Here is a 26,308-nt window from a genome sequence, read left to right as displayed (position 1 = left end):
CCCTGATGATGAGAAGGCTGTCGAGCGCGCTGCACTCCGCCGTGCGTTTGTTCCCCTCTCTCAGCCGCCACGAAGTGCCCCAAAGCACCGATCCGTTCCGAGCCAAACCAAGCCAAGCCGAGCCACGGCGTGCGTCTGCGCCCCCATACACGCCCCCCTCCTCCTCCTCCTCCACCACCAACACCACCGCCGCCGCCGCCACTACCACCACTACTACCCTCTCCATCTCCGACCGCTCTACTGTGGCAATGGAGCCGTAACCAACCTCACTGTGCTGAACTGAACCGAGCGTGTGAAACAGCAACGGATCCGAGGAGACAGCTGAGACCAAGCGGCTATGGAGGAGAAGCGCAGGGAGGCTGGAGTCTAGACTGCAACGCAAATCAACACACACACACTTGTCCGGATTACTTTTTTGTTTTTTTTTTTGGTTTGTTTTTGTGCAACATTTTTTTTGAACTACAAAACCAACAATTAGAGCAGGGATATTTTTTTTTCTTCTTCTTCTTGTATTTTATCTGATCATCTTAGTCTATCATTGCACAGCGAGGATGCAGGGGAAGGAGACGAGCTTTTGCACGGGATGCTGGAGACTAACGCTGCTGTCGTGCGTCCTGGCTCTGCACTTGATCCCGCTGTCTGTCCACGGTAAGAAACTGCCCTGTAAATGTGCACTTTAATCATGCAAAAACGTCCAGATTTGTCACTTCATATATATATTTTTTGCTGCTGCAGCATGATCCTCTCTGTGGATTCAGGGTACCTAAACACACTCCCACAGGGCAGTCAGAAAGGAGGTCAGTGAGGCTCGGATTGTAGGTTAGGAAGCCCTGCACTTCACACTCAACCGGTATTAAAAGCTTATTGTTTTTGTTTTTTTTCATGCTGGGCACAATATTGATCTTGACATTTTACAGTCACTGCGAACTGAAAATGAAATTTGGAGAGCATGTCCCTAAAAACGTGTGTAATACACATGTTTAATCGATACTAGAGCAAAATATCGAATTAATATCATACTGTAAGAATATCATTTTCGAATTTATATCGGTGTCTTAGAGACATAAAAATGTCACTAAAGGCTCATTATTGAACATTGTGTCCCTGTAGGAGTATCATAGAGATGCCATAGGAGACATGCATTGCATAAAATCAAAATTAGGTCACAATAAAGACACTAGTAGACAATCTAGAGACACTGGAGGAGGTAATGAGGTCAATTTTAACCCACATAGGGGAGACATATAGACACCACAAGACAGGATGAGAAATATAGGGCGAAATATCTCACATTGTAACGTCAAATATGATTTGGATATCATTATTTAAATATGAATATGCAAAACGCTCACTATCAGCTTAATGTTGCAGACATTTATAGTCTTTATGTAGCGTGGAGGGGTTAAAAAATACCATTTAACTCACTCCAGACATTGAATGAATACGGATAGGATATTAGTGGTATTTTAAGAGGCAAATCACAAAAACAAAAGCAGGTCACTAACACAACACCTGGAGTATTGCAGGCGCGCTGTAAACCACTGCAGGAATATTATTGGGGAAATTACAGAGATTTGTGACAGTGACAGCGTCCAGCCGATGCAGTAACCCCGGATCCCTGGAGGCGCACTGGCACTACAGCGACACAAAGGCGAGGATTAGGGCCGAGGGGACCTGATGAATAATTCATGAAGGGATCTGGACGGACATTCTGATACACAGAGAGGGGAGAAGAAGAAAAAAAAAACACGGGAGTAAACAAAAAAAAAAAAAAAAGACATGGAGGACTGTCTCTCTCTTTTCTCTTTGTCTGAGATTCATTGCGCACGGCGGGCTACATTACTGTCAGATTAATAATGCAGGAGCGTGCGCGAGATGAAATCAGTCTGGCGTTATAATCTAATATAATCTGGCTGATTCGTTTCACTGCACTGGATGAAATTCATGGAGTGTGATTATAAGGTGAAGTGTGTGTGTGTGTGTTTTATTTGGAGCACAACAATAAATGGAAGCTTTCTAAAGAGGAGGAGGGGGGAGGGGGGGTGGGGGGGGTTAAAAAACTCACAATAGTGGAACATCCAAGAGCAATGTTCCCTGTCAGCTGCACATCTGAGCCAAATCTAATGATTTAACACATTGACTAACTATGTCCTTTCAGTTGTCTGCCTTTGCTCCACTTTTCCTCACAAATTCAATGGATGTGAAGGTTTTTTCTTCTCTTTTTTGTAAGTGGCAGGTGTATTTTGATGTAATTTCCCCCAGTTATGCAGCCATAATGCCTTACAGGAACGTAACATGTGAAAGCATGAACAAAGCTTGTCCATGCAGTGTAATGCACATGAATATAAGGACATTGTGTGGAACATTTTGGCCTTTGCTTCCTTAGTAAGTATTGTTTGTGTATTCAATGTCTGATATCTTATTCCTCTGTGCCGTCGACCTCCGTTGTTGTCCAAAAATGATTAAAAACACGTCAGTGAGTCATACTGTTGCGCTGGGTGACATGTTCCTTCACCACAACAATTACAGACACATTAGTTTATGTAGAAATCGCTCCAAAGACTAACAACAGCAATCAAGAGGTTGTGAAATGTAGCACAGCAAGCTTTCTGTAAATGGAACCGCGCATGCGCTGTGGCATCTGTCGTACACAGAACTACTCTCCGGAGACTGAAAACATGATCGCTGTTATTACTGTTTGGAGCCGTTTCTAGGCAAACTAACATGCCCATACTTTTCATGATATAAGGATCATGTCACCCAGTGCAACAGTGTGGCTCATTGACATGTTCTTAATAGTTTTTAGGAACAAAAATGCAGGTTTACAGCACAGAAGAATAAGATGTATCAGGCTCTGGATACGCACACACTACTTGTAAGAAGATCAGTTCATTGTTGGTTTGGCTCTGCACATTTGTTGACGATAAGAAAAACATAGAAAATCACCAGCCAAATCCTTTAAAGGCTTAGTTTGAGATTTTGGAAAATATGTTTACTTGCTTGCTCGGATGAGAAGATTGATACCGCTCTCGTGTCTGAGATTGGAATCGATCTTCTCATCTGACTCTCAGCAAAATTATGTGAACTATTTCTTAAAGGTTGTCAGTTCAAAGTCAAGTGGATATTTAACAAAAAGAGGTTGGCAGATCGAGTGCAGACGCCTTAAAACAACCTTGGGCTAACCCTCCTCCTCCTCCTCCTCCTCCTACACACACACACACATACACACACACACACACACACACACACACATACACACACACACACATCTTCTCGCTTCACCGGTGAAGTATGGAGGCGGCAGCTTGCCCCACATCTGTGAATGATGCGTAGACGAGCAAAGCCGCCTGCCCTCAACTGACAACCAGCCGACCAGAATACCGTCAGTCACTTCCTGTCGGCTTTTTCCTCCAGTGGCCATTTGCAATCCCTGTTTTTTTTCTTCATGTTAAATACAGATGATGTGCCGCCATCCCTCCCCTCCCCTTCCCCTTCCCTTCCCCTTCCCTTTCCCTCCCTTCCCCCCACGCACGGTTAAGGTGGTGGATGTTGGAGTAACGGTGTCCGACGTTGGTTTCTGCACGGCCTCTCCTTTCATCTCCCTCCTCCTCTTCTCCATCTCTTTTCTCCTCTGGCCTGCTGACACATATCTGCTAGCTGACAGATTATCTTTGATGTGCAGTGGGTTAATCTTCGAGCCAAATCCTCCCTCCATGACTCCAATAACGCTACACAGCCTTTTTTTTTATATAGCAGTAAGCAAGAAAAACACACTAAAAAAAAAATTAACAATCATAAAATGTACATGGGTTGCTGGTGAACAATGGCTCTCCCTCCTCTCTCTCACCTGCCTCCTCTTCTCGGTGTCCATGGAAACCACACACATCCATTGACACCGGCTGGCAGAACAATGTGTTCGTATCGCCGTCGTAATGTGTTCCCACTTTAAATTTCATTAAGCTAAAAATGTCGGTTGGATTTTGGCACGTGCTGAAATTTTAAGTCCGGTGGCTCTCTGCCTGCCTCCCCATCAATGTGTGTGTGTGTGTGTGTGTGTGTGTGTGTGTGTGTGTGTGTGTGTGTGTATCCAGAGCCACTGGCATTGGGTGTAGTCCATCATTACCAGCTCTAATTTGTAGATGATATCATTATTTGCACTGGTGTATTCATTATTTCTGCATACTGATTTCATGAGCCGCGTACTGTGTTTGATTTTCAGCAGATGTACACGTTCTGCTGTCGGCAGTGCAAACATCAATGTTTTTTGTGACTCAAATTTGAGGAGGAAACCGCAGCAGTTTTAGTGTAAATTGGTCTTCAAAGTCGTGTGTCACCTCGGCGGATCTCGTGCAGTTTGCCTTGATATTATTCTGGGAACAGTCGTGTTCAGAGCCGGCGTTGATAGTCATGATTTCTTAAAATCTTGCTTGAAACGTTCAAGACGAAGTAGAAGAAGTGATGCTACTTTATATATATATATCTTCATAGTCTGTGAGGTGTCTGATGTTTTTGACGTGAGTGACGGACACTCGGAGCAGCCGGGATGGCGGGCGACGGTTCATCAAATCACTGCAAAAGCACACATGTCAAAGTACGGAAGCCGTAACGAGCCCGGTTAGGAAAGTAATTAGCAGTAACATGCAATCATGTTAGCAGAGTGACAGCAAAAGGAAAGGACTGCAGTGATTCTTGAATCATTAGTTTCAGCTTGTCATCATTTTCTTGTGTGATGTGACACCCAGACTCCCCTTTTTTCACGTTTTCTGAGTACGTACGTCAGTGTGTCTTGAATGTGCTTCAGACTCTTTTACTGCTGTGGCCACTGAAAAGACTGAATCTCTTAATGTGATACAGAGACTTGCACTTTATCTTGCATTTATTTATCATTACTTTTAATCTTATCTTTCCATATTTTTTATGTACTGAATGGTAGCAGTGTTTCTATTTTTGCCTTGATGTGATGCTGGGTTTTAATTCTTTTTTATAGCTATATTTATTTTTACTTAATAAGAAAATGTTTTTTTTCTTCATTGCGTTTTATGTCCTTGACTGTTGATGATTGCTGCTCATTGACATTGGTGTATTCCTGTGGCCTTTTGTGCAGAAACAGTCCTGTATTCATATAAACTATACATCCAATTCCAGTGTTCAGTACCAAAACAGGAAGTGTGTCTTATACGTTACGTAGCGAGGAGGAAGTAAGGATGTGGAATTCGTAGTGGTGAATGGACATGTATATATAACACTTCATGCAAGAGTTCACTTCACATCGCTGACTTGCAATTAACGTTTGCTTTTTTATTAACTGAACCTCCGAATCTCAACCACATCGTAGTTGCCCATAGATGCACCTGCACAGATTGTAGAATACAGGAATTTAAAACAAACGTTATCACTGAACATAATCCAGAGTTTTGCAGAATTGCTCGATATCGATGCTCTTGTTTGGCAATAGGGTTGGCAAAAAACATGCTGGTGATTGAGAATTAATAGATTAGATTAGATTAATAGATCTAATCTAATTAATAGATTAGATTAATGAATTAATACATTTACAGACAACTAATTGTAATAATAAGTTATTGTAATAATCAGTGAATTTAAGTCATTTTTGGGGTAAAATATTTACAGATTCAACAACCTTTGGGTTTTTGATCATTAGTCAGCGTCATTGTTTTTTACACTTAATAAACTAAACTATGGATCAAACAATAAATCAAGTGTGAAGAGTTGCAGAGTTTTTGTGGTTCAACGTGTTTTGGATTAAACCACTAAAAGCTTTAGTCACATAACAGATGGAGATTATTTTCTCCCTAAAACTTTTCTCGTGGCACTAAATTGGGATTGTTGGTGGCTGTTATGAGCCTCATCCCAGATAAATCTGTTTGTTGTGAAGTTAAGTGATCCTAATTTCATTTGTAATATCCTCCCACCTGGATCTACCCGCAGGCCGACGTTAGCGTACATAGGCGGCCACAGGCTTGACCCGACCAGCTGCTGGATTCTCTCTGTGTGTGTGTTTGTAATTTTAGCCTCTTCTGAGGTGCAAATGTCCTCATACAACATGTAACTACAATTTGTAAATGGAGAATAAAATCTGAAACGCTGGTTATGTGTTGGAGGTGAAAATTATGAGAGATTTAAATCTGTTTTTCACAATTTCAAATGTGTGATAACAGTATGTAACGATCATGATTTAATAACAGGGAAAAGTTATTTAAATAGTTACATTTACACTAATAAAACAGTTTGGATTCAACTCAAACAGCTAAAATTTTGTTGATATTTTGGGCAGAAGTTAAAAAAAACCTCAGTTAAATATTAACACTTCACTCATAGTAGATATTAGTGAAAATGTGGTGTTGTTTAGTGTTGTTCTTAATCATCTTTGACAACAGAAAACCTGCAATTAAATGTAATTTTCTCTGGATTTTTGTTCATTTAACTTAATTTAAAGTTTCTAATAGACATGTACTAATATGGAGAGATACTTTATTTATCCTGAGGGTAATTTCTAGGAGACAGTGTTACCAGTTAGCATCTTCAGGTCTCTAAAAAACCAGGATTGGGGCTAATCCAGGTGTAAACACCACAATACAAGTTTCATACATGCAGACATACAAACAAGATAAACCAATAATCCATCACAGCCAGGACACTAGTGTGCAGTCATGTGATCATGTTAACATTTCAAACACTCACATATTACACACAGAAAATGCTGCTCAGTGAACAGAAAGCACTTAAAAAATTAATCAATCAACAGAAAATTAATGAAATAATCAGTCATTTTTCAGTTCCAGCATCTCAAATATGATAATTTTCTGTTTTTCACTGTCATATATGACAATGAACTGAATATCTTAAAGTTTTGGGCTGTTAATCAGACAAAACAAGCAAATTATGAATGCAATTTTTTTTTGTGACTATTTTTTTAACATTTCCAAGAGTAAACGATTAATTGAGAAAATAATTAACAGATTATTTGATAATGAAAATAATCGTTAGCTGCAGGCCTACACTGCACCCTGCAATTATTGTCATCCTTATAAGTTTTAGCATGAAAATCTTTAAGATTTCTGCAGTGGCACAACCTGAAATGACAAATATCATACAAAAAAATAGTAGTTAAATCAGTAAAATCTTAAACATAGTCTGGGTAAGTGTCTCTTTGTGCAGGAGTTTCTCCTCCATGTCGTCGTCCTTGTCAGCATCCAGGTGTTTGTTTTTTTTTGCTGCATTCCTGACTCTCAGGTGTGGCAGTCGTTCAGGGTGTCATTGCCGCTGTCCTTGGCTTCGGTGTGTCCAGAAGTTTTGACTGCAGGTGTGAGAAGGTCGTCCGACAAAGTTTCATGAACATCCGGACGGTGACGGGCTGCTTCTGTTCCTCCTGGTCAAAGACGAAACAATTAGGATATGTGTGCTTTTTTAAGCCGTGCTGAGTTGGCGTTGTTCTCAAACTCTGGGTGCCCTTCAACAGTAATTTACATGTTTGTGTGTGTGTGTGTGTTCATGTACCGTAGGCGGTGTGTGTGTGTGTGTGTGTGTGTGAGAGAGAGAGAGAGACAAGGGGTGAAAAAATGAAGTAAAATGGAAAAAGTGCACATTTTTTTGCTTATATGTAGGCTGGCACCTGTCTCTCTCTCTCTCTCTGTGTATGTATGTGTGCTACAGTACGTCTGCTTTCAACTGTGCCTTAAAATGTGTGTGTGTGTGCATCTCTGTGTGTGGTAGTGTGTTATGTAGGTGCTAGACTGTGTGTGTGTGTGTGTGTGTGTCCTTGGTGAAGCGAGTCATCGAGTTCATGCTCGTGCACAAGCTCTCCTCGTCTAGCAGTGAACGCTCCTCGTTCCTCATCTGCTGTCCTCTGCTGTAGACTGTCATATTAGCATTCAGCCGTGTGTTCCCACCCCTGTGTGAACACACACACACACACACACACGTGTTCACAAACACATACACCTGTCATGCCAACAAACCAGGTTCAGCAGATGCTGTTTATGTCACAGTTTATGTTCAGACTGGCGTAATAAAATAGAATCGTCCCACCAATTAAGACAATTAGAGCTGAAAGATTAGTCAATTAATCAAAAGTGTTTTTTTTAGCAAAATTTCAAAAGATTTGCTGGTTCAAGCTTCTCAAATGTGATCATTTTCTGTTTACAGTCAACTGGCTGTTGGTGGACAACACAAGTAAATTATTAATTGGGCTTCAGGAAATCATGATGAGCTCTGTTATCTGTTATAGACTTAACGATTAATCAAGAAAATAATCATCAGATTAATCGATAATGAGAATGATTGTTAGTTGCAATATGTGCAAAAGTTGATACAGTTTATCCAGAAATGTGCAGACAGCAGAAAGGTTTGTGTTGGTTAAGAATGTAACATTTGAAAATGTGCTAAAACACAATGTTAACATGTTAAAAACGATGAAGAACAGCGAGCGTTTCCCAACCTGAACCGAGTGGTTATTTTAATCTAAACCATCCTTCTCTAACCGAGTCCTTTTTTTGCACCTAAAGGCATCGGTATGCTCCAGCTCGAGTGCTTCTTGGATTGTCGAACAGAACTATAACTTTACGAAACAGACCATCTGACATTCATGTCTTTCAGGAAGGGTTGCCAGAAAGCGTGCGGCGTTTCCTCCGTAGTTAAACATTCATCATGTCGACAGGTTTTCTCCACCTTCGAGCGCGTCTGTTGGGAAGAGCTATAAACCTTAAACCTAAAAAAAAAACCTTAACTACAGCAGAAAACTTGTTGTTTTTGTTTTAACAGTGATTTTGTAGTGGCGTCGTCTCCATGATGGTGGCGTCAGATAAGAGAATGTTTATACGTGACGCTCTGGAGTGCAGTTACAAATGACGTATCTTGTTTAATTTGAATGACTTGTTGTATACAAGGCTTATCTTTTATGAAGATTTTTTGCAGATTCCACCAATTTTCCCTGAAAAAAACCCAGATTTTTTCTTAAAAGGGCAGAATGATTCAAACCGGGAGGATCCTGATCACAGCTCAAAACATCTTCTGGTAATTTAACTATACTGCACATAATTTCACTAAACATTAAAAAAAAATCAGGATGTTAGAAGGGAGATTAGAGGATTTTGTCTGTGTAAGAGTGGAAAACTTAAGTGCACGGCCCTGCATACACACACACACACACACACGTACATGCTTACACACTTAAATCTTAATTGACTGACCGTTCGAAATCAGGCCACATGGGAGGAGAAAACAGGCCGTGTAAGTGGAGATGCTTGAATGCACACATACAGTATGCATGCACTCACATCTACACACACACACACACACACACACACACACCTGTCCATTTTAATTCGGTTAAACCGCTTTAACATCAAGATGTGAAGAGGCAGAGGGATATGTGTGTGTGTGCAGAAGTGGAAATCTTGTATGCATGGCCTCATACATGTGCATGCATGCACACGTGTCCACACTCACTCCGTCACACTCACACACACACACACACACACACACACAGTATCATATTCTTCATCTTCATAAAACCCCCAGTTCCTCAAAGATAAACACATTATTATTAGCTATGTGCCTCTGTGTGTGTGTGCGCGCGTGTGTTTGTTTAACGCGTGCGGATGCGGATCTCGCCGGGTTGCGCAGCGCCGCATCGACTCTAAGCGAGGCCGAGAGCGTTTCCATGGCAACACGTCCTCCCTCCTCCATCCTCCTCCGCCACCTGTGGAGTCAGAAATGAAATGGGTTTTATGCGATGGAAGGAGATGATGGAAAGGAGAAACAGAGACGGAGGGGATCGGAGACAGAGAGGAAAAAAGAAAGAAAGGATTTGAGAAATGAAAAAGATTTATTTGACGAGGATGAGCGAGCGAGGAAGGGGGGGGCGGGGGGGAGAGAAAGAGGGAACAAAACGGTGACGTTTATGAGACGAGGAGGAGGAGATGAAGTGGTGATGAGGAGATGGCGAGAGAAGGAGGAAAGATGAGTGAAAGAAGGAGAGAGAGTGAGGAAGAGAAAGACGGGTGTCAAATCGATGCCGAGGTTTTCAATTAGAGCCGATTGCAGACCTGTGCATTTCCTCTTTATATCGATATTAATGAGCAGCGTTGGGTAAAGATAAAAAAGCCTCATGTCTTATTCATTAGAGTGAGCGAGTGAGTGAGTGTGGGAACGAGAGATGAGGAGAGGAATGTGTGTGTGTGTGTGTGTGTGTGTGTGTGTGTGAGGTATTTGAAGCTGAAATCAATGAGAATGAGTTAAAGAGGCTCTCACTCACTCTTCACTTCGCTCGCGCTTCGTCTCCATCCCACAGCGGTATGTGGTCCGCTCTCTACGGCCATTTTCATGACATTAATAAGATGATTTCTTCTGTGTGTTAAATGTTCTCACACGACTCGAAAAATACAGAAACCAGTCGCAATCAAGAAAAAACCAGAGCTGAACCAGAGCTGACCACAGTTGCCTCATTTTCTCATTTTTTTGGACCAGATGAACCCAAAAATAGTCATAAATTTTAGCTGAATTTCCAGGAAATCTGCAAAAGAAAAAAAAGAAAAATTATTTAATTAAAAAAAATGAATGTGTGTTTCCATTCACTGCTGTTATGCAAATTTTAGGAGCTGTGATGTCGAGATGAACAGCTGGTAGCACTAAATTTCCAGTCGAGCCGTTAAACCAAGATGATGTAATTAAAAGAGGATGGAAAAATGACAGTTATGTTTGTTTCATGTATTCATTCTAGGAGCGTCTGAATAGTCACATACTTCCTGTACATCATGATTTATTCGCCAAGTCTGCTTCCATTGCACTTTGTTGCCTTTTGCTTTTATCGACTCACCAATTTTTTCCACTTCAGCCAAGAGTAAAAACACTTTGGGGATGTTTGGGAGATTATTTCAAATGTTTCCATTCAGGTTTTTTAATGCGCAAATTGAAAATGTGATTTATTAACCCAAATTTGACCACTTAAGTGTTTTTTTCAGTCCCTGTTTTTGCCACAAACAACCAACAGTTCACTAGTTCATAAGAATTGTTGTTCGACCAAATTTAAAGGCACAAGAGGCGATGAATCGTACGAATGGGGATAAAGGCGCACACTCTCGTACCGTCTCTTCAGTCGCTTCTACCTGTTTTCATCTCTGACCTTTCTCACTCACACCTGGCAAGGCAGCAAAGCACTTTACAACCAATACATGATTTAAGACTGGCCTCTACTTTGCCTTTTTTTCTTAGACAAATAAGTGACCACAAGGAAAATGTTGCATCTTGAACTTGCAGAACAAACCTGACATTAAGTCATTAGTTTCAGTCAAACCAGTTTTTAAAGAGCTGCTTTTTAAAAAGTGGAAATGGAAACAAAACACTTGAACCACTATTTAAACACTATATATTTCAATACATTTACCATATTGTAATAGGATGTGATATGTAATTAGAGACAATAAAAGTGATTTATGGTGATTACTCCACCAACCTCTTCAAGACTGAACCTCCTGATTGTTCCTACAGGCGACTGTAATCTTTTATTTTTTGCTTTTTCTCCTGACGACCCGCCATCTGAACCTTTTCACCTTTCCATCCAGTCTGGGTCAGCAAACAGGCCGGCGGGCCTTAACTGTCAAAACCAGTCAGGTTCCTCTTTACAGCCTGTCACAGCCAATCAGAGTCCTCCGGGTCTGTGGGTGGTCGAGAGGCTTCCCCTCTTCAAACTGATCTGGGTTAAACAAAAGGCGAAGCCTGAGGGTCGGCGGCTCGCCAGCACAGGCCAACAGCACTTGGCGTTGAGGCGCCATCACCCCCAAACAATCACTGTGACACAAACACACACAAATAGACATAGACACACACACACACACAACTCCTCTCATTATGACCATCCACACCCTTCACCAGAGGAGCTGGAAGCCACCCCAATTACCAGTGGGTTATACTGGCAGAGAGACAACTCACACACACACACACACACACACACACACATGCACGTACACTAAAACTCACACACACACACACACACACACACACACACACACACTAAAACTCACACACACACAAATTCACAGACATGTGGTGTGAGGACTCTTCTTATGTAATACTGTTTGATTATCAAATCTAAAGTGGGAACAAACAAAGACTCTTTTATTCTGACACTTTTGTCTCATTTGGTCCATTCTGTCCTGGACCCTGACTGAGTCTGAAACCCTGAACCAACTCGTCCTGACTTGACCCGAGCCGGACCTCGGTCCTGCCAGCTGACGTCTAGTCTGCCAGTTCTCTGCTTCTAATTGGGAAAAAGACACTGGTTATTGTTGGTTTAGCCAGGCTTGCACATTTAAAGTCCTAATTGCTGCAAAGAAACCTCCATCTTACCAAATAATTTGGTCTTCCATTGAGTCCTAGATTGTTATTTTCTTTAAGGGCGTTTCCAAACCTGCATTGTTTAGTCCAATTGAATCAGACTCTGGTTGGTTTTCCCCTTTCGTACAGTTTGTTTGGGTTGATCTGAACACAGCAATCGTACTCAAGTATGACAACAACCGCACGGAGACTCTTTAGAGGAGGTGATCTCGGTCCAGTCACAAACTAATTTGGTCCGTTTGTCGTGGGAACACGAACCGACCTCGATCAACCCGACTATTAAAGAGTATTCTGCAAGTTTGAGCTAAATGGCAAATGGCAACTGTGGGTTTGAAAATAACCTAAAATAGTCAAAGAAGCGTCATGTTGGGTGAGATTAATTCAGCCCAAACAAAATACTGAAATGTAAATACAATTTTCAACCATCAGCAGCGCTTTAGAAGTGTGGTTCACCAATAAAATGTTGCTAAAATTGAAGTTAAGTATAGTTTTTAACCCAAAGCTGCTCTAATAGCCTCTCTCACTGCCACACAGCAGTATCCTCCACTCATGTTTCACCCTCTCACGGTGCTTTTTGCTGTGTTTTAACCACCTGGTACAATTAGCAAAGGACCTGAATTGGATCAGGCATACTGATCCACTACCAAAACCAGTTTAAGTGAGTCTACAGGCCTCTCTGCAAACCTAGATCTTAAGACAAAGCTGGGAACTTTTCAAAATGTGGAAACCAATCATGCTGTATGTGCTGCAACTGAAGTTTATTTTCATTATTTCAATTAATGAAGCGATCATTTGGTCTATAAAATGTCAAAATATAGTGAAAAATGCTTCCCTGCCTGCCTAAAATATTCAGTTTGTCATCAAATACAATGAAGAAAAGCATCAAATCCTTTCATTTTAGAAGCTGGAACCAGCAGTTGTTTTGCAATGTCTAAAACAATTAATCGATAATGTGACACTCAACTTTACGGTGCCAGTGTGATGCTGTGTTCAGTTGTCCGTCAATAAATCTGTCAATAAATCTGTCTCAAGTCAGTCTTGGATCTCTGCTGTTGAAACCGAGCACGACAGGAAATTCCTTCATTCAGCGACTGTGTAATTTCCATGCACTCTTTGCATTTATTGACACACACACACACACACACACTCACAAACACAGCTGTTTTTTTACAGCTCACAGGTGTATGATACGCGACGTAATATTCAAAAAGCCCACAGATTGTATTCGGACAAAATGGTACTAATGTTACAGTCCCTTTCCTGTTTTTGTTCCTGATGCTTTTATCTGTTCTCCAACATTGTAGTGTCGGTCGTAACCAGCAGTAAATCTTTCTGCAAAACAAGCCATCTGTGATGATTAAGTTTCATAACCCGTGGGACCTTGAATTTTTATGAAACCCTACTGTACAGTATAATTTCAAAAACACGGGGGCTTCAATGAGATGGAAAGCACGAGTCTTTGTTAATTACTTTAACCAATCTGAATTGGACAAATAGATTTTCCCAATGAAAAGCCCCATTTTTTCCTTTGAATGTTTACTGAAAGTGAGCTCTGTCATAACTGAAATCATGACTCAGTAGGTCTCTTATGGTCACATTAATTGTTCTCATGTGTAACATTAGAAAATCCGTGGAGGGTTTAGTAATCGTGTTATGCTAGTGATTCATCTCCTGTTCTGTTAATCGAACCAAGACAGATGATTTCATTTTAGAAGTCCAAAAAAATGTAGCTCACTTTGATGCAGTTTTGTGCATTTATTTGGAATGACTTGTCAAGATGTTGACATATTAAGTCAAAATTAATAAGACTTATTAAGATTTTGTGTACCGGTATGATGCTGCCACGCTGCTCCTAAATCAGCTGTCTGTCAAATGGTTCCCCCTCGTTAATCCAATTAGGTTAACAAGGTGCTGAAAGGGAGACAACTCCACTTAATTGGCGCTCAGTCCAGAGATGCACAGAGAGGATCTCTGGCAGACTGACACCACTCAGGTCTCCTACTGCAGACTGTATGTGTGTGTGTGTACCTGTCCATGTACATACATGTCCAGTTTTATTACTGTTTTACAAGTAAAGCCAATACAGTGAAAGGCATCTGCAACCCATATCAAATAAATTGCAAAGCTTACTTTTTATTTGCTGCTGATGTGTGACTTTGGGAATGTTGGGTTATTAACGGTGTGAAGTAACCTCTGAAAAATAACCCAGATGAAAATCAAGGTTGAGAGCAAGATACAAATTAGATACAGATTAGTGGGATACGTTCAACATGTTTTGCATCTGGAGTCATTATATTATTTGCCAAATGATGAAGACTAAGGAAACGATTAGCTAATGTGTGCTAAATGTGATGTCCTATTGCAAATTACAAAAATATGTGTTTTAAAAATGTTTTGTTTCTGTTGTTGTTTGGACATTTTAAGCAAGCCACAGGCACCACAGCATAATGTTGAAACCAGAATGGAAGTTTATGTATTTATACATCTGTTTTTTTATATATTTAAACATTGTTATTGCAATGAAACAGTGTAATCTGTGTAGGGCATCAAGCTGAAGCCACTTTGCTGCCCCTGTTTATGCTTTTAAATCTGTGTTAAAACAGCCAAACTAATAAGTTGTTAAAACTGAATAAGGAAAAAAAAACAATAAAACAGATAAAACAGACACACAACAGTGTACATCTGTATACTGTACGTATGTGTGTATGCATTTTAAATGAGCGTGTATACGTAAGGCTAACGTTAGCTACTTTAGCTAGATTGTGCTAACAGGACATCGTAATCAATTAACATTAAATTTGCCATATATTGTGACAATAGTCTGACTCAGTGTGAGATGGGTAGAGCAGCAGTAGGGATGGGAATCGAGAACCAGTTCCAGTTGAGAACTGGTTCCAAATTGTCCGATCCATTGGAATCGTATGCCTCCGAGCTAATCAGTTCCTTTTATCGATGCCTGCATGTTTTTCTGACGTTTGTGCATTGCAAAACAATGACGTCAAACTCATGTGTCTACACTGCTGGAAACTTGCAACAGGAAGGAGTCATGGCGGTAGGACCGAGATAGCAAATAAAACATATTCAAAATAACCAAGAAAACCCGGTGTTGACCCGGTATTGTGAGCGGGCCGGGCTGCAGGGAGAGCTGCTGTTCTGTCGGTCTGGTGCTGGAGCTAACGAAGCTAACTAAAGAGCAGTGGACCCTCAGCTGTTACCAACCAGGGCTAACGGGCTAGCTAACAGGCCGCTGGCTCACCACACTGCAGTGCAGAACAGTAATACTGAGGGAACTTGGGGTTGATCTCCAAGCAATCCCTTCACTGAGTAGAATCACTTCCTCCAGCCTGCTGCAGCTGCTCTGTTTCTACACTGTGTTCAGACTCAGAGATAATAAAACAGCTGAAAACCTGTGTAGGCCTATGTTTTTTCCACACAGAAAATTGACCAGGGATCAATAAGGGAATTTATAAAGAATCGGGCCGATAAGTAGAATTGACAATGGCGTTGTTATTAATAAAATCTTATCAGTTCCCATCCCTAGGTGAGCAAATTGTCAATCTCCATAAGCCATCAATCAACAGCCACACAGCAGACATCAAAGCTTCAAATCTTATTAACGGAGCAATAATTTCCCAAACGACCACCAACAACCTTATTAGAGGGCCTGAATTTATTGATTACGAGCATAATGACTCAGAAAAAATGGCTGACTTAGTATTTTTAGACAGAAGTTGCTGCTTTTTGAACGGGAATCAGTTGGAGCATCTAGTGGCCGTCAGTGGCATTGCACTTTAAAGTACTTCCACATTGGCCCCAAGCCGTGGTAGTTGCCTCTTGATTGGAACATGCTAGCACGCTCAAAGCAGCTCAAGAGTTTTTGTAAGCATTGCCTCTTGGACCAGCATCATTCTGCGATAGCTGTGTGAGATTTGAGGCCGCTGAGAGAAGACAGTACAGTGTTGATTGAAAAGCTCTGCAGAGTGTTTTCTCCTTGACTACAGACAGACGGGCAGAGTGGGAGTAAAAGTCCAAGAGTCTTTGACACACCATGAAAGCATCTCACATCCACTCACTCTGTCTTTGTCACCATCTCCCTCCATCTCTCACTACGTCGCCTCGTCCTCCTCCCTCGGTTTGTCGCTCCGGCTTTTTTCTCTTTCTTCTCTCTTGTCACGTCGTGTCATTTCTTTATGTCCCTCGTTACCATCTCTCCTCATCATCTCGTCACTCCCTCTGTTTGCGCAGCAGCCATTACTGTCTGTTTTCCAGACTGCACAGTGTGTGTGTGTTTATTCATCGGGTTTTTTCTTGCAGCAGTAGACGTTGGTCTTGTTGAAGGCTGACTGCTCTTCCCAGGAGATTCATCCAAACACAGCGCTCATCTGGACAAACTGTCACTTAATGAGTGTATTGCTGTCAGGTGTGTGTGTGTGGTAAAAGCAAAAGAAGATGAGTATGATTGTTTTTATGTGTGCATAAGAGAGCCAGACATTTATACTCTTTTTTATTCCTGGTGAGCACTGAGCGTTTAGTGTGTAAAATGCTTTTATGCAGTTATAGTAAAGCCTATTCCTTTATGTGTGTGTGTGTGTCAGTGTGGTTTTGGCATATTATCCCAGTCTGTTCAGTTGATGTGTTAAACAGCAGTGGATTGTGGGACTGCTGGAGGGATTAGCCCCAGAACGACCCCGACTTGAAAGAAGCAGCTCGCTGCTGCTGCGCCAGAAAACAAAACTTTCAACAAACTGGAGCCCTCCACCTGTCAGATGCCTCGTGGCTGAAGTAAAAAGCCTCATGCTTAATGATGACAGGAGGGTTTAGATGAGATCACAACAAGCATTGCACACGTGTACTCGTTTATTCTGTTAAAGTATATCTAATGATTGGTTTTAGTCAGGAAAGGTCATGTAATCACACACATTTACACAATTCAACAGCAGCTGGTAGTGAGATACAGAAGCAGAAATGTATCATTATATAAATTGTCATCACATTTAAAACCAGAACTCATTTTGTTAAAAGCTGATGAAATATCTGTGTCGATGTGGTCTCTCTGTGTCAGTTTATTACAATATTTGATTCGGAAATTTGAGTTTTGCACAGCGCTTCTTGCTGGAACTTGAGTTTCTTGGCTCATATTTTATTGGCAAACATCAGGTTTTGATGTCATTTTAGATGCCTTATGTCTTTTGAATAATCGTACTGGGAATAATCCATCAAATAACAAGTAGAGAAACCCAGTTTGTGTTTTGACTTACTCAACTGGAAAAAATCTCAGTCTGTTGCTCTTCAAACTATTGTTATCATCACTCCCAGTTCAAGCCTGTCTCCTAGAAATTATGCATAAATACACTGTGAAACAAACGTAACTCCACCTAAATTAGGGAATGTTGTTAATGAACATGTTTACCAAGTCACGAAATGTTCGTATGGCAACTAAAGCATGAATAATCTTTTTTATTGTAATGTTTAAGTGCTCACAACACTCGGTTCAGGTTATGGAAAGATCGTGGTTTAATACTGATAAAGTCAAAAGTGACTTGAAGGACGAGGTTATTAACATTTAAACAGTTTTTCCTTGACTTTTCACCAAAGTCCTTTTGTCGCCTATACCTAAACACACGCAGGAATCAGGATGCAAACTACGATCTCCAGTGTCAAACTCCTTTGTTTTGTCCAGTACGTCCACTACCCACCTCAACCTCCTCCCTACGACCTGCATGAACAACCTGCTCTCCTAGAAATCACGTTCATATATACAGTATTACTTAACTGTAACAGCAAATAAGTTTTGAAGGGAATGTAATGGTGCCCAAATTCCGTTTTTTATCAATATGATTAGAAAATGTTGTTAGCATATTAGTTAAAATATTTGGCAAGTCTCAAAAATATTAATACTGCAACTATTTTCATTTTTTCTGCCAAAATATCCAATCTTGCAGTACAGCATCGGCTTGTGCCGACAAGCCTGCAGCATTATTCAACTTTTTATGGTTGTGTTAAGGCTCTCACAGTTCTTGGCTGAGGTTTGGGAAAGGTTGTTGTCTTAGTTTTATACAAAGAAGGTCAACAGTGACTTAAAGCAGAAGACACAACTTGAAAATTAACATTTAACAGAGACCGTAGTCTTTCGCTAACCTTAACCAAAGTGCCTTTATTGCCTAAACATAAACCCACATGGGACTCAGGGTGTAAACTTCGGTCTCTGATGTCAACGTCCTGCCTTTTACGCCCCCGACACCAAGTAAGATATCAACATAACTTCCAGCTCTCCCTCTGACCAAAGAAATTCTTGTGAACTGCTTGACTCACAGAAAAATCTGTGAAAAGGAGTGAAATTCTTTCCCCAGTTTGTTTGTTTGGCCTTAGATGATTGCAGTGACGCTGATTAATTCCCACTAGCATTGAGATGTCATGAGATCTGACTGTTTTCTAGTAATAACTAATGTCTCACAGCTCAGTTTCTATATAAAGTTGTTGTTAGTTGGCAAAAGAAATCTCACAATTAGATTTTTCTCCTTTTGTTCAAAGGTTTTGTAGATTTTTTTCTTGTCTTTTTTTAAAGAACTGGCTGTTTTGAACTGCTGCTGTCATGTTTAGTTGACTATAAAGCTGACTTGATGTGACTTAAATGATTAAAGGTCAGGCATGTGATCTGTGGACTGTATAAAGACATTTTGTGAAATATAGGAGATCAAGCAGATGAAGCAGATTGTGGACGGTATACTGTGCTGTATTAGTTTCCTCCTTGTTTTTCTGCAGTTTTCAAGTGTTGAAGTTATTAGATTGTGTATCTGAGGGTGTGAGCCTTTTTTGGGTGTTTGTCCCAACACGGCATTACATCATCTAACTTGGGTGGAGATCATAATAAGTAAACTATTTTCCATGTAAATGGAGCCTCGCTGAGAGTCGAGGAGATATTTAGAGATGAGCAGATTAAAAACGGAGAGGATCTCGATCTGAGCTTAACTTCTGTTAGAAAAGATCCTCGCAGATATCCTCGCATATGCCATTTGGTAGAGGCTGTTAACCAAAGCTCCTTACCAGACCAAGAGTGCACGCATTTATTCACTGTGAGTGTGCACTCTTGGTGGGAACAGAAACCATAACCTCTGTGACATTGATGTATATGGTCTGAGACTCTTTTCAAGAGTGCAAATGATGGTGATGATGATGATTAAGGCACTGGCTGGTGCTATATTTATCTTTTTTCATTATTAAAGATCAGTAGATATGTTTTTTCTGCAGATAATTGTGTCATGAAGAAGAACCTTTTAACCTTCTCCTTCTAGTGCTTATTAAAAACAGTTCCTGAATAATATTATCTAAGATATAAAATGTCTTAGACTAGAAAGACCATAAAAAAACAAGATTTGTTGGTGAGTGAAGTTCAGGTGTTCACTGTGTGGGGCGTCTAATGCATCCTGGGAATTGTAGGAAATCAGCAACTGGAGTTGAGCTAGATTTTCTATATTAAACTGGGCAGACACTGTGTGTTTTTTATTGTTCTGCGCATTGTGTTAACTCACACTGCATGTTTTAATCAGCCTTTCTGTGCGGCCAGAACCTGTGACTTTTATGTTCACACCCTGCAGGTTTTATTGAGTGACAATCCCCCGTAAAGTTTATTCAAACAAGATGACTGCATCCTCAAAAATGCTGTTAAAAAGACACAAGGGCAGCGTCGCTTTTTGCACTTGTACTAGAAAGGTGGAAAGTAGGAAGAAATAAAGTAAAACGTGGAGCCGCAGATGGCTGGAAGACAAAATGATCCGTCTGTTCTGCAGCGAGGTTCAGTTTTATATCACAGCAGTCTCAGTCAAGGCTACGGTTGCAGCCACAACATGTACCGGCCATTACTCCAATAATGTAAAAACAAGCTCACTACAGTTTGAAACACATCTTTTGACAGCAGCCACGTTGGGAAATTGGATTGTGGAGCTGCTCAAACTGCAGACTGCGGCCCAAAAATTTCCCAACCTGCCAGAAATCCACCTCGAAACTGCACGTCAAACAACAACTGATCTGATCTGTAGCCACAGCCTGATATGCTGTATACTTATCACTCTGTGCTGTAAAAACTCCACCGAAAAACACATGAAAAAGCCAAACTGTTGCATCAGTGTTGTTATTCCTTCACTGTAATCAAGATGGATTGTGTAGTTTATTTCCTGTCAACCATTCAGACTAACGAAGCAGTTTAAACAGTAGCGTCTGTCTGACAGTGTTGTCTGTCTGACAGGAAGCAATCGACGATGCAGTCATGGAGTTTTATAGAGAAAAATACACTTGCTGTGTTGATCACAATGCAGGAAACAAGTCGACCGACTGTTAGCTCGGTAATCAGACTGAAGTGGTTGGTTTTCATTGTCACAACTGCTAATATTGGCTGTTATGGATACTAATAATGGTGGGATTATTATTAAACAATACTATATTGATATTACACTATATGATTATATAGATTATTATTGGTAGGATGAGATTGGTGATGATAATGATTACTATTATGTTTAAAAGTTATTACACTGATGATCTCTAATAGTGTGATGATGTTGATTTTCATACAGATGATTATTACTATTACACATATTAATAGGATGACGACAATGATATTGATGGGATTTAACCCCCGTTGATGTGAGGCTTCCCTATTTGCTACATTTTCAAGTACTTCTGTAATATGAAGTGCCGAGTCGGATACGTCGGCGCTCAGAGTTTGCTCATCGTAATTACAATTCAGAAGTTGGCGTGAACATCGAGCTCTTTAGGTGTGTCGATTTCATCCACTCTTGTCGTCATGTTTGTGGCGATTTTGTGGTGATGCTATTTGTGTGGCTCTGTCACAGGAGTAAGTCACACCCACAAAGCTCTAATTGTTTTCCATCCAGGGGAAACATCTGTCAGTGAACACGAAACCAGACCTATTTAAATCGCTAATATAAAGGAATCAGAGGTCTTGAACCAGATTGGATTTTTGTGGCATGCAGGCTGCTGACAAAACATGATGAAACTTGAAGGATAGATACATTGGTGGATTAAATTAAAGATAATGAAAAGACTGTGAAGAACATGTCAGTTTAATTTGTTTACAGTAGATAAAAACACTAGTGTTATCAGAGTTTACTTCAGCTCAGTTTCATAGCTCCATCAGAAAGATGGTTATTGTTTTTAGCTGTCACTCACGACGAAAAGCCTTTATTGTGTCATCTTCACATATTTACAGCATTCTTACAACCGTCGAGATGCTGTCTTGTCTGTGTCTCCTCAATATCATCAACCCCCCCCTGCAGGGTACCCCCAAAGTCTCCCAAATCCCTCCCTCTCCAACCCCGTAATCCTTAATCCCAGTTCTTTACCATTCAAGTACATTAGTGAATTATTCCTTTAATCCAAAGGGGAGCGGCCGTAAAGCAGCTTTCTGCATGACTCAACGAGCCGCCCTAGGATGAAGTAATCGACCAGAGGATAAGTATCCAGCCAATCACATCTCGTTTTAATTTGTTTCAACCCGTCCGGTTCATTGCCAGACTTCTTGAGCACGCTTCGTCCATCTCATAAAGCCAAAAAGACTTTAACTTGTGATGTCAGTGTGTTGCTGGAAAATTTCTTAGGAAAGAGTGAACTGAACCAGTTTCTATTTGTTGTGTAAAATACAAACAACAGCAGATGTTACATCACACAGCTCAGTGCACTTTCTGCAGTTATTCTAATATTTACTTGTTTCCATTTGGGTAAGAAATTACACTTTTTTTTTTTGCCCCTGTGTGATTTCTTTAAATGTCTTTACTTCTGCCAGCAGACTTTACAGAAAAAAGATGATACTGTTTTCACTTCTGCACCCAACTGGTTTATTTTCAACCCCTTGATTGTTGAATTTTTCATAGTAATGGGTTCTGCCTTTCCTGATGTCATAGTGGTTTATGCGGGGTCAGCGTTTTCTTCCACTTCTAGCTGCCACGGTTTTATTTTCTACATGTGCATGTTTTTCAGTTTTATTAGTCGAATCATAAACCTCCACAAATCACCTGAAATAGTCCATTAAGGATATAGATGCATTCACAGATTGGACTGAGTAAAATGCACAAGCATCCACAAAATTCTCTCTGGTTTGCAACGTACTTCATATATTCTCCCTGCTTTGCCCACACCTGATTGGCTCTGATTAATCAGGTGTGGGCAGAGCAGGGAAAGATGGAAAATATGTAGCGTTTTGGGATTTCAGGAACATGATAGGGCGTCTCCCTAACGAGCTCTGCTGCACTTCAGTAACAGGCTCATTTGACGGCTTGAAGTTTTTCCTGAACTGATCGATACAAACTGTGGTTTGTTTTTAGAGTGAAACCATTTTCACTTCATTAAATTTGCAGCACTTTGTTTCTCTGCTTCTTTCTGTGGGGACTTGCAGACATACGTCTGTGCTCAGGGTCTCACAATCGATCCGTGAGCTTTAAACTGATAACACCTTCATGATTTAAAAATTCATAATCCACATTAATAACTCTCCTTATTTCTGTCCCACAGGTATGAAGTGGATTATAAAATCATTGTTTGCCTTTAGAACCTTTAAAATAAACTTTTTCTGAGTTTATGTTTGTACTAAGAAACCTTTTCTGTGTGTTTCCAGGGAACGTTGTGGGGATCAATGCCACTGAGCCGGACAGCGCAGCCAATGTTACCTCCCTGCTTAACGAGGAGGAGGGGCCTGTCAAGGTCAACAAGGTCATCGCTGTGACCAGGATGAGCAGCTCAGCCAGTCCCGACACTGTCAACCCTGTGACCCAGAGGGCGGGCCGGATCCCCCGCGCTGGCGAGGAGGAGGACCAGAGCAGCGGCATGTTTGGTGAAACAGTGGTTCCTGTGGTGGAGGAAGTGGGCGTGGCAGCCCCGCCTCAGCTCATCCCTGATTCGGCTGAGACGGAGCACCTGCTGCCTGGCACTCCGCCCAAACAGGAAGTCATGGAGGGCGAGGAGGAGGACGAAGAAGAGGAGGTGCGTCTGCCACGCACCGAGCCGCCTTGGATCCACGGCAAGGACACAGCCATGTTTGACCTGGACCACCTTTTCACCACCACCACCGCCCCACCCTCGCCCGCCACCAACCCCTCTAACCCCGATGTCCTTCATGTGGACTTCTTTGACCCCTCCTCTCGTGGACGCAGCCTTGACCTGGCCACGCCCTCCACTTCATCACTGGCCCACGAGCTTCAGGGTGGCGACCCGACCTCCTGGGCGATGCCAGACAACTACGACTACCTCACGCCCTACGAGGACGGCGTGTCTCCCACTGCTGATGAGTACACCTACAGCACCACAACCGACGCCTACGAGAGCGACGAAGACCTCCGGATGTCCGCTGGGTCTCCAGCTCGCTCCAGGCCCCGAGTCCCAGGATCAGGCTCCTTTCCTGGTGCTGGAGCTCCGGTACCAAATGTCCCTGCAGCGGTTCCTCCGGCGGCCTCACCTGTGGATGGGTCAGACGGGATGGGCGGATGCCGCGTGGGTTACCAGTTGGTGAACGGAAGTTGCCGCTCACCCTGCGACATGCTGCCCAACTACTGCTTCAACAGCGGACAGTGTTACCTGCTGGAGGGCATGGGAGTCTTCTGCAGGTATGACATAGACACAAACATTCAATATGTGACACAAGTATTTACTGCACACTGCATTCACAAAACGAGCCACGTCCGTGCAGCAGTATACAGGCTGTAACTTTGCATCAATCTTCAGACATTTTGCATAAAGACCGTACTCATTCTTCTCATAATAACTGTAATAATAATGCATGACAGATACAGATATAAGGACTTCCATGAGCCGTGACACTTAGCCCGCAAACGTCTAGGGCATGTAGGAAAAGGTGTTTGTTAAAGGCCACTAAAAAACATGAATATTGAATAAACAAAACTCCTAAAACTCTTAAACTCCTGTCTTTGTCTAAACATATGAAGCAAGCCATACAACATACTATTGAGAAAAGTTCTGTTCAAAGGATTTGAACAGATCTTGAAGTAGGTTTTCTTACTTCTGGAACAAAACCTGAAAGTTTAGCTCTCACTTCAGCTCTCTGTTGTGGTGCAGATTCTCCACAATATAAAAATAAGTAAGTAAATATAGGCTAAAAAAAACTCACGCCTACCTCCATACTAACTCCATGGCAACATTGCACATCCTGTTGCATCACCCATGATGCAAAGGTGATGGAGATATTTCAGTCTGTGGTGCAGCTAACTGTGCTGAAACCATTTAAAAACATTTAAAAACCAGAGCCTTGCAGCTGTGGCAGGCTTCATCAGGGTCTCTCATTTGCATGTTTAATCACCAACAAATACATTCTGCAGCACCCACCCCAAGTTCTACAGAGCAATCAGACACCAGCATGTTAAAAAAAAGTTGTGTCACATGATGTATTAGGCTCCGTGAAACTGTCTGGTCAGCAACATGTGGAAAAGCTCAGTGCAGAATATAAACCAGCACATTATTGTGTTTTTTAACAAGAGACTTTTATGAGCAAATGTCCCCTCGTCTGCCAGGCTGCATTCTGAGATTTGGTTTTCTTCTGCAAGAGCTGGAGACATGAAAACTGTATACAGACACACACGTGCACTGAAACTGCAATACAAGCAACTCAAACACTCACTCATACACACACACTGGACTGTATATTGATATTATTTTCATCTTTTGCTTGCTACCCTGTCCCATTACTATATGACCTGCCTTCTGGGCATCTGCCACAAACTACAGTAATGACTTTCCTCAATACGCAACCCAATAGAGTTGGTGTAGTGATGAATCTAGGTGGAGGTCTAAAGTCAAATGGATTAGAGAATCATTTATGAAAATATGGTGTAAGCCACAGGATGGTTTCAGCTCAATACGAGTCCTCTGCCAATGCATCTGAAAGTCAACAATCACAGTGCGTCTGTGGATCAAAATGTCCCGATCTGTGATGAGAACAGCTACACAACATGCTGGGTTCAGGATTAGAGCTGCTGCGGATGGGGGGAGGGGGAGGATCTTTCATGGTGTGTTTTGAGCGATAGCTTTCCTGATTTCTAATACTGAGTGCTGTCGTTCACACTGTATATTTAAAGGGGACCTATTATGCTTTTCTTTATTTTCAGTCATATATATTATGTTACAATGTTGGATGTTCATATTAAACGTGGCCAATGTGTCAAATAATGAGGTAAATGTATGTAGAAGTAATCCTTGTGAGCAAAAACTCTTGTTTTTGGCATTTTTCCATTGTTTTGGGGGCAGTCAGGCTGAGCTGTGACTCGCATCGAGCTGGCACGCTGTGAGTGTTTTTCCATTTCACAGCACAGCAAAGTAAAATAAATAGTTTACCTGTTGGAGGTGTGCTGGTTGTCTGCAGCTCTTCATCAAACATCATCATCACTGTGGCTGTTTCTGCTTGTACTCCTCCTCCCTGCATTATTTCTAACTGATCCACTGAACAAATAGCTTCAAATATCTCCATATGTTGTTGTATCGACCGTTTTTTAGCGCTGCTAACGAAGCTCTGCAGTGAGGAACGCATTTAATTTCCTGTAAAGTCTTCTTAATGAAAGTATCCCATTATTTAGTCATTTAGAAGCTTTTGATTTGAAGCAATAAAGCAGGAAATGTTGGGTTTGCATCAACGGTAACTTTACACAACTCTGATACGGCTGCCCTTTGGCAGGCTTCCAGAAAGCTGGCCAACAGATTGGGCTCATTTGGAGGGGGCCTTAAAGAGACAGGAGCTAAGACCACCTGTTAGAGACAGAGGCTGAACTGAGGGGCTGCATAAAGAGCCAGTAGAAGATAAATAAGGAGTTTTTTGAACTGTGAATCATGCAAAGCTACTCTAGTGGAGTTGAAAAATAAAAATATAGAACTGTAAATGAGCATATTAGGTCCCCTTTAATGGAACCAAGGAAGGAATCAATGCAAACTTGTGCTTACT

The 26,308-nt window shown here is 41.4% G+C and overlaps 1 protein-coding gene across 10 annotated transcripts in view; it reads left to right on the top strand.

Annotated features, from left to right (window-relative positions):
- Positions 1–26,308, top strand: part of cspg5a (chondroitin sulfate proteoglycan 5a) — a 60,169-nt gene continuing 33,861 nt past the window's right edge. For 9 of the 10 annotated variants that reach the window (XM_067600581.1, XM_067600579.1, XM_067600577.1 and 6 more), the window contains exons 1-2: positions 722–797; positions 22,982–23,966. In XM_067600581.1, coding sequence (XP_067456682.1) covers positions 737–797; positions 22,982–23,966 — 1,046 coding nt within the window. In that variant the 5' untranslated portion in view covers positions 722–736. Of the gene's footprint in view, positions 649–721; positions 798–22,981; positions 23,967–26,308 lie in introns of those variants that run through there. The other variant, XM_067600574.1, reaches the window with a different exon arrangement.

The sequence above is a fragment of the Thunnus thynnus genome, chromosome 10 (assembly GCF_963924715.1).
Source record: "Thunnus thynnus chromosome 10, fThuThy2.1, whole genome shotgun sequence".
Lineage (NCBI taxonomy): Eukaryota > Metazoa > Chordata > Actinopteri > Scombriformes > Scombridae > Thunnus > Thunnus thynnus.
Note: the sequence above shows the minus strand (reverse complement) of the source record. Positions and strands in the feature narration are given on the sequence as shown.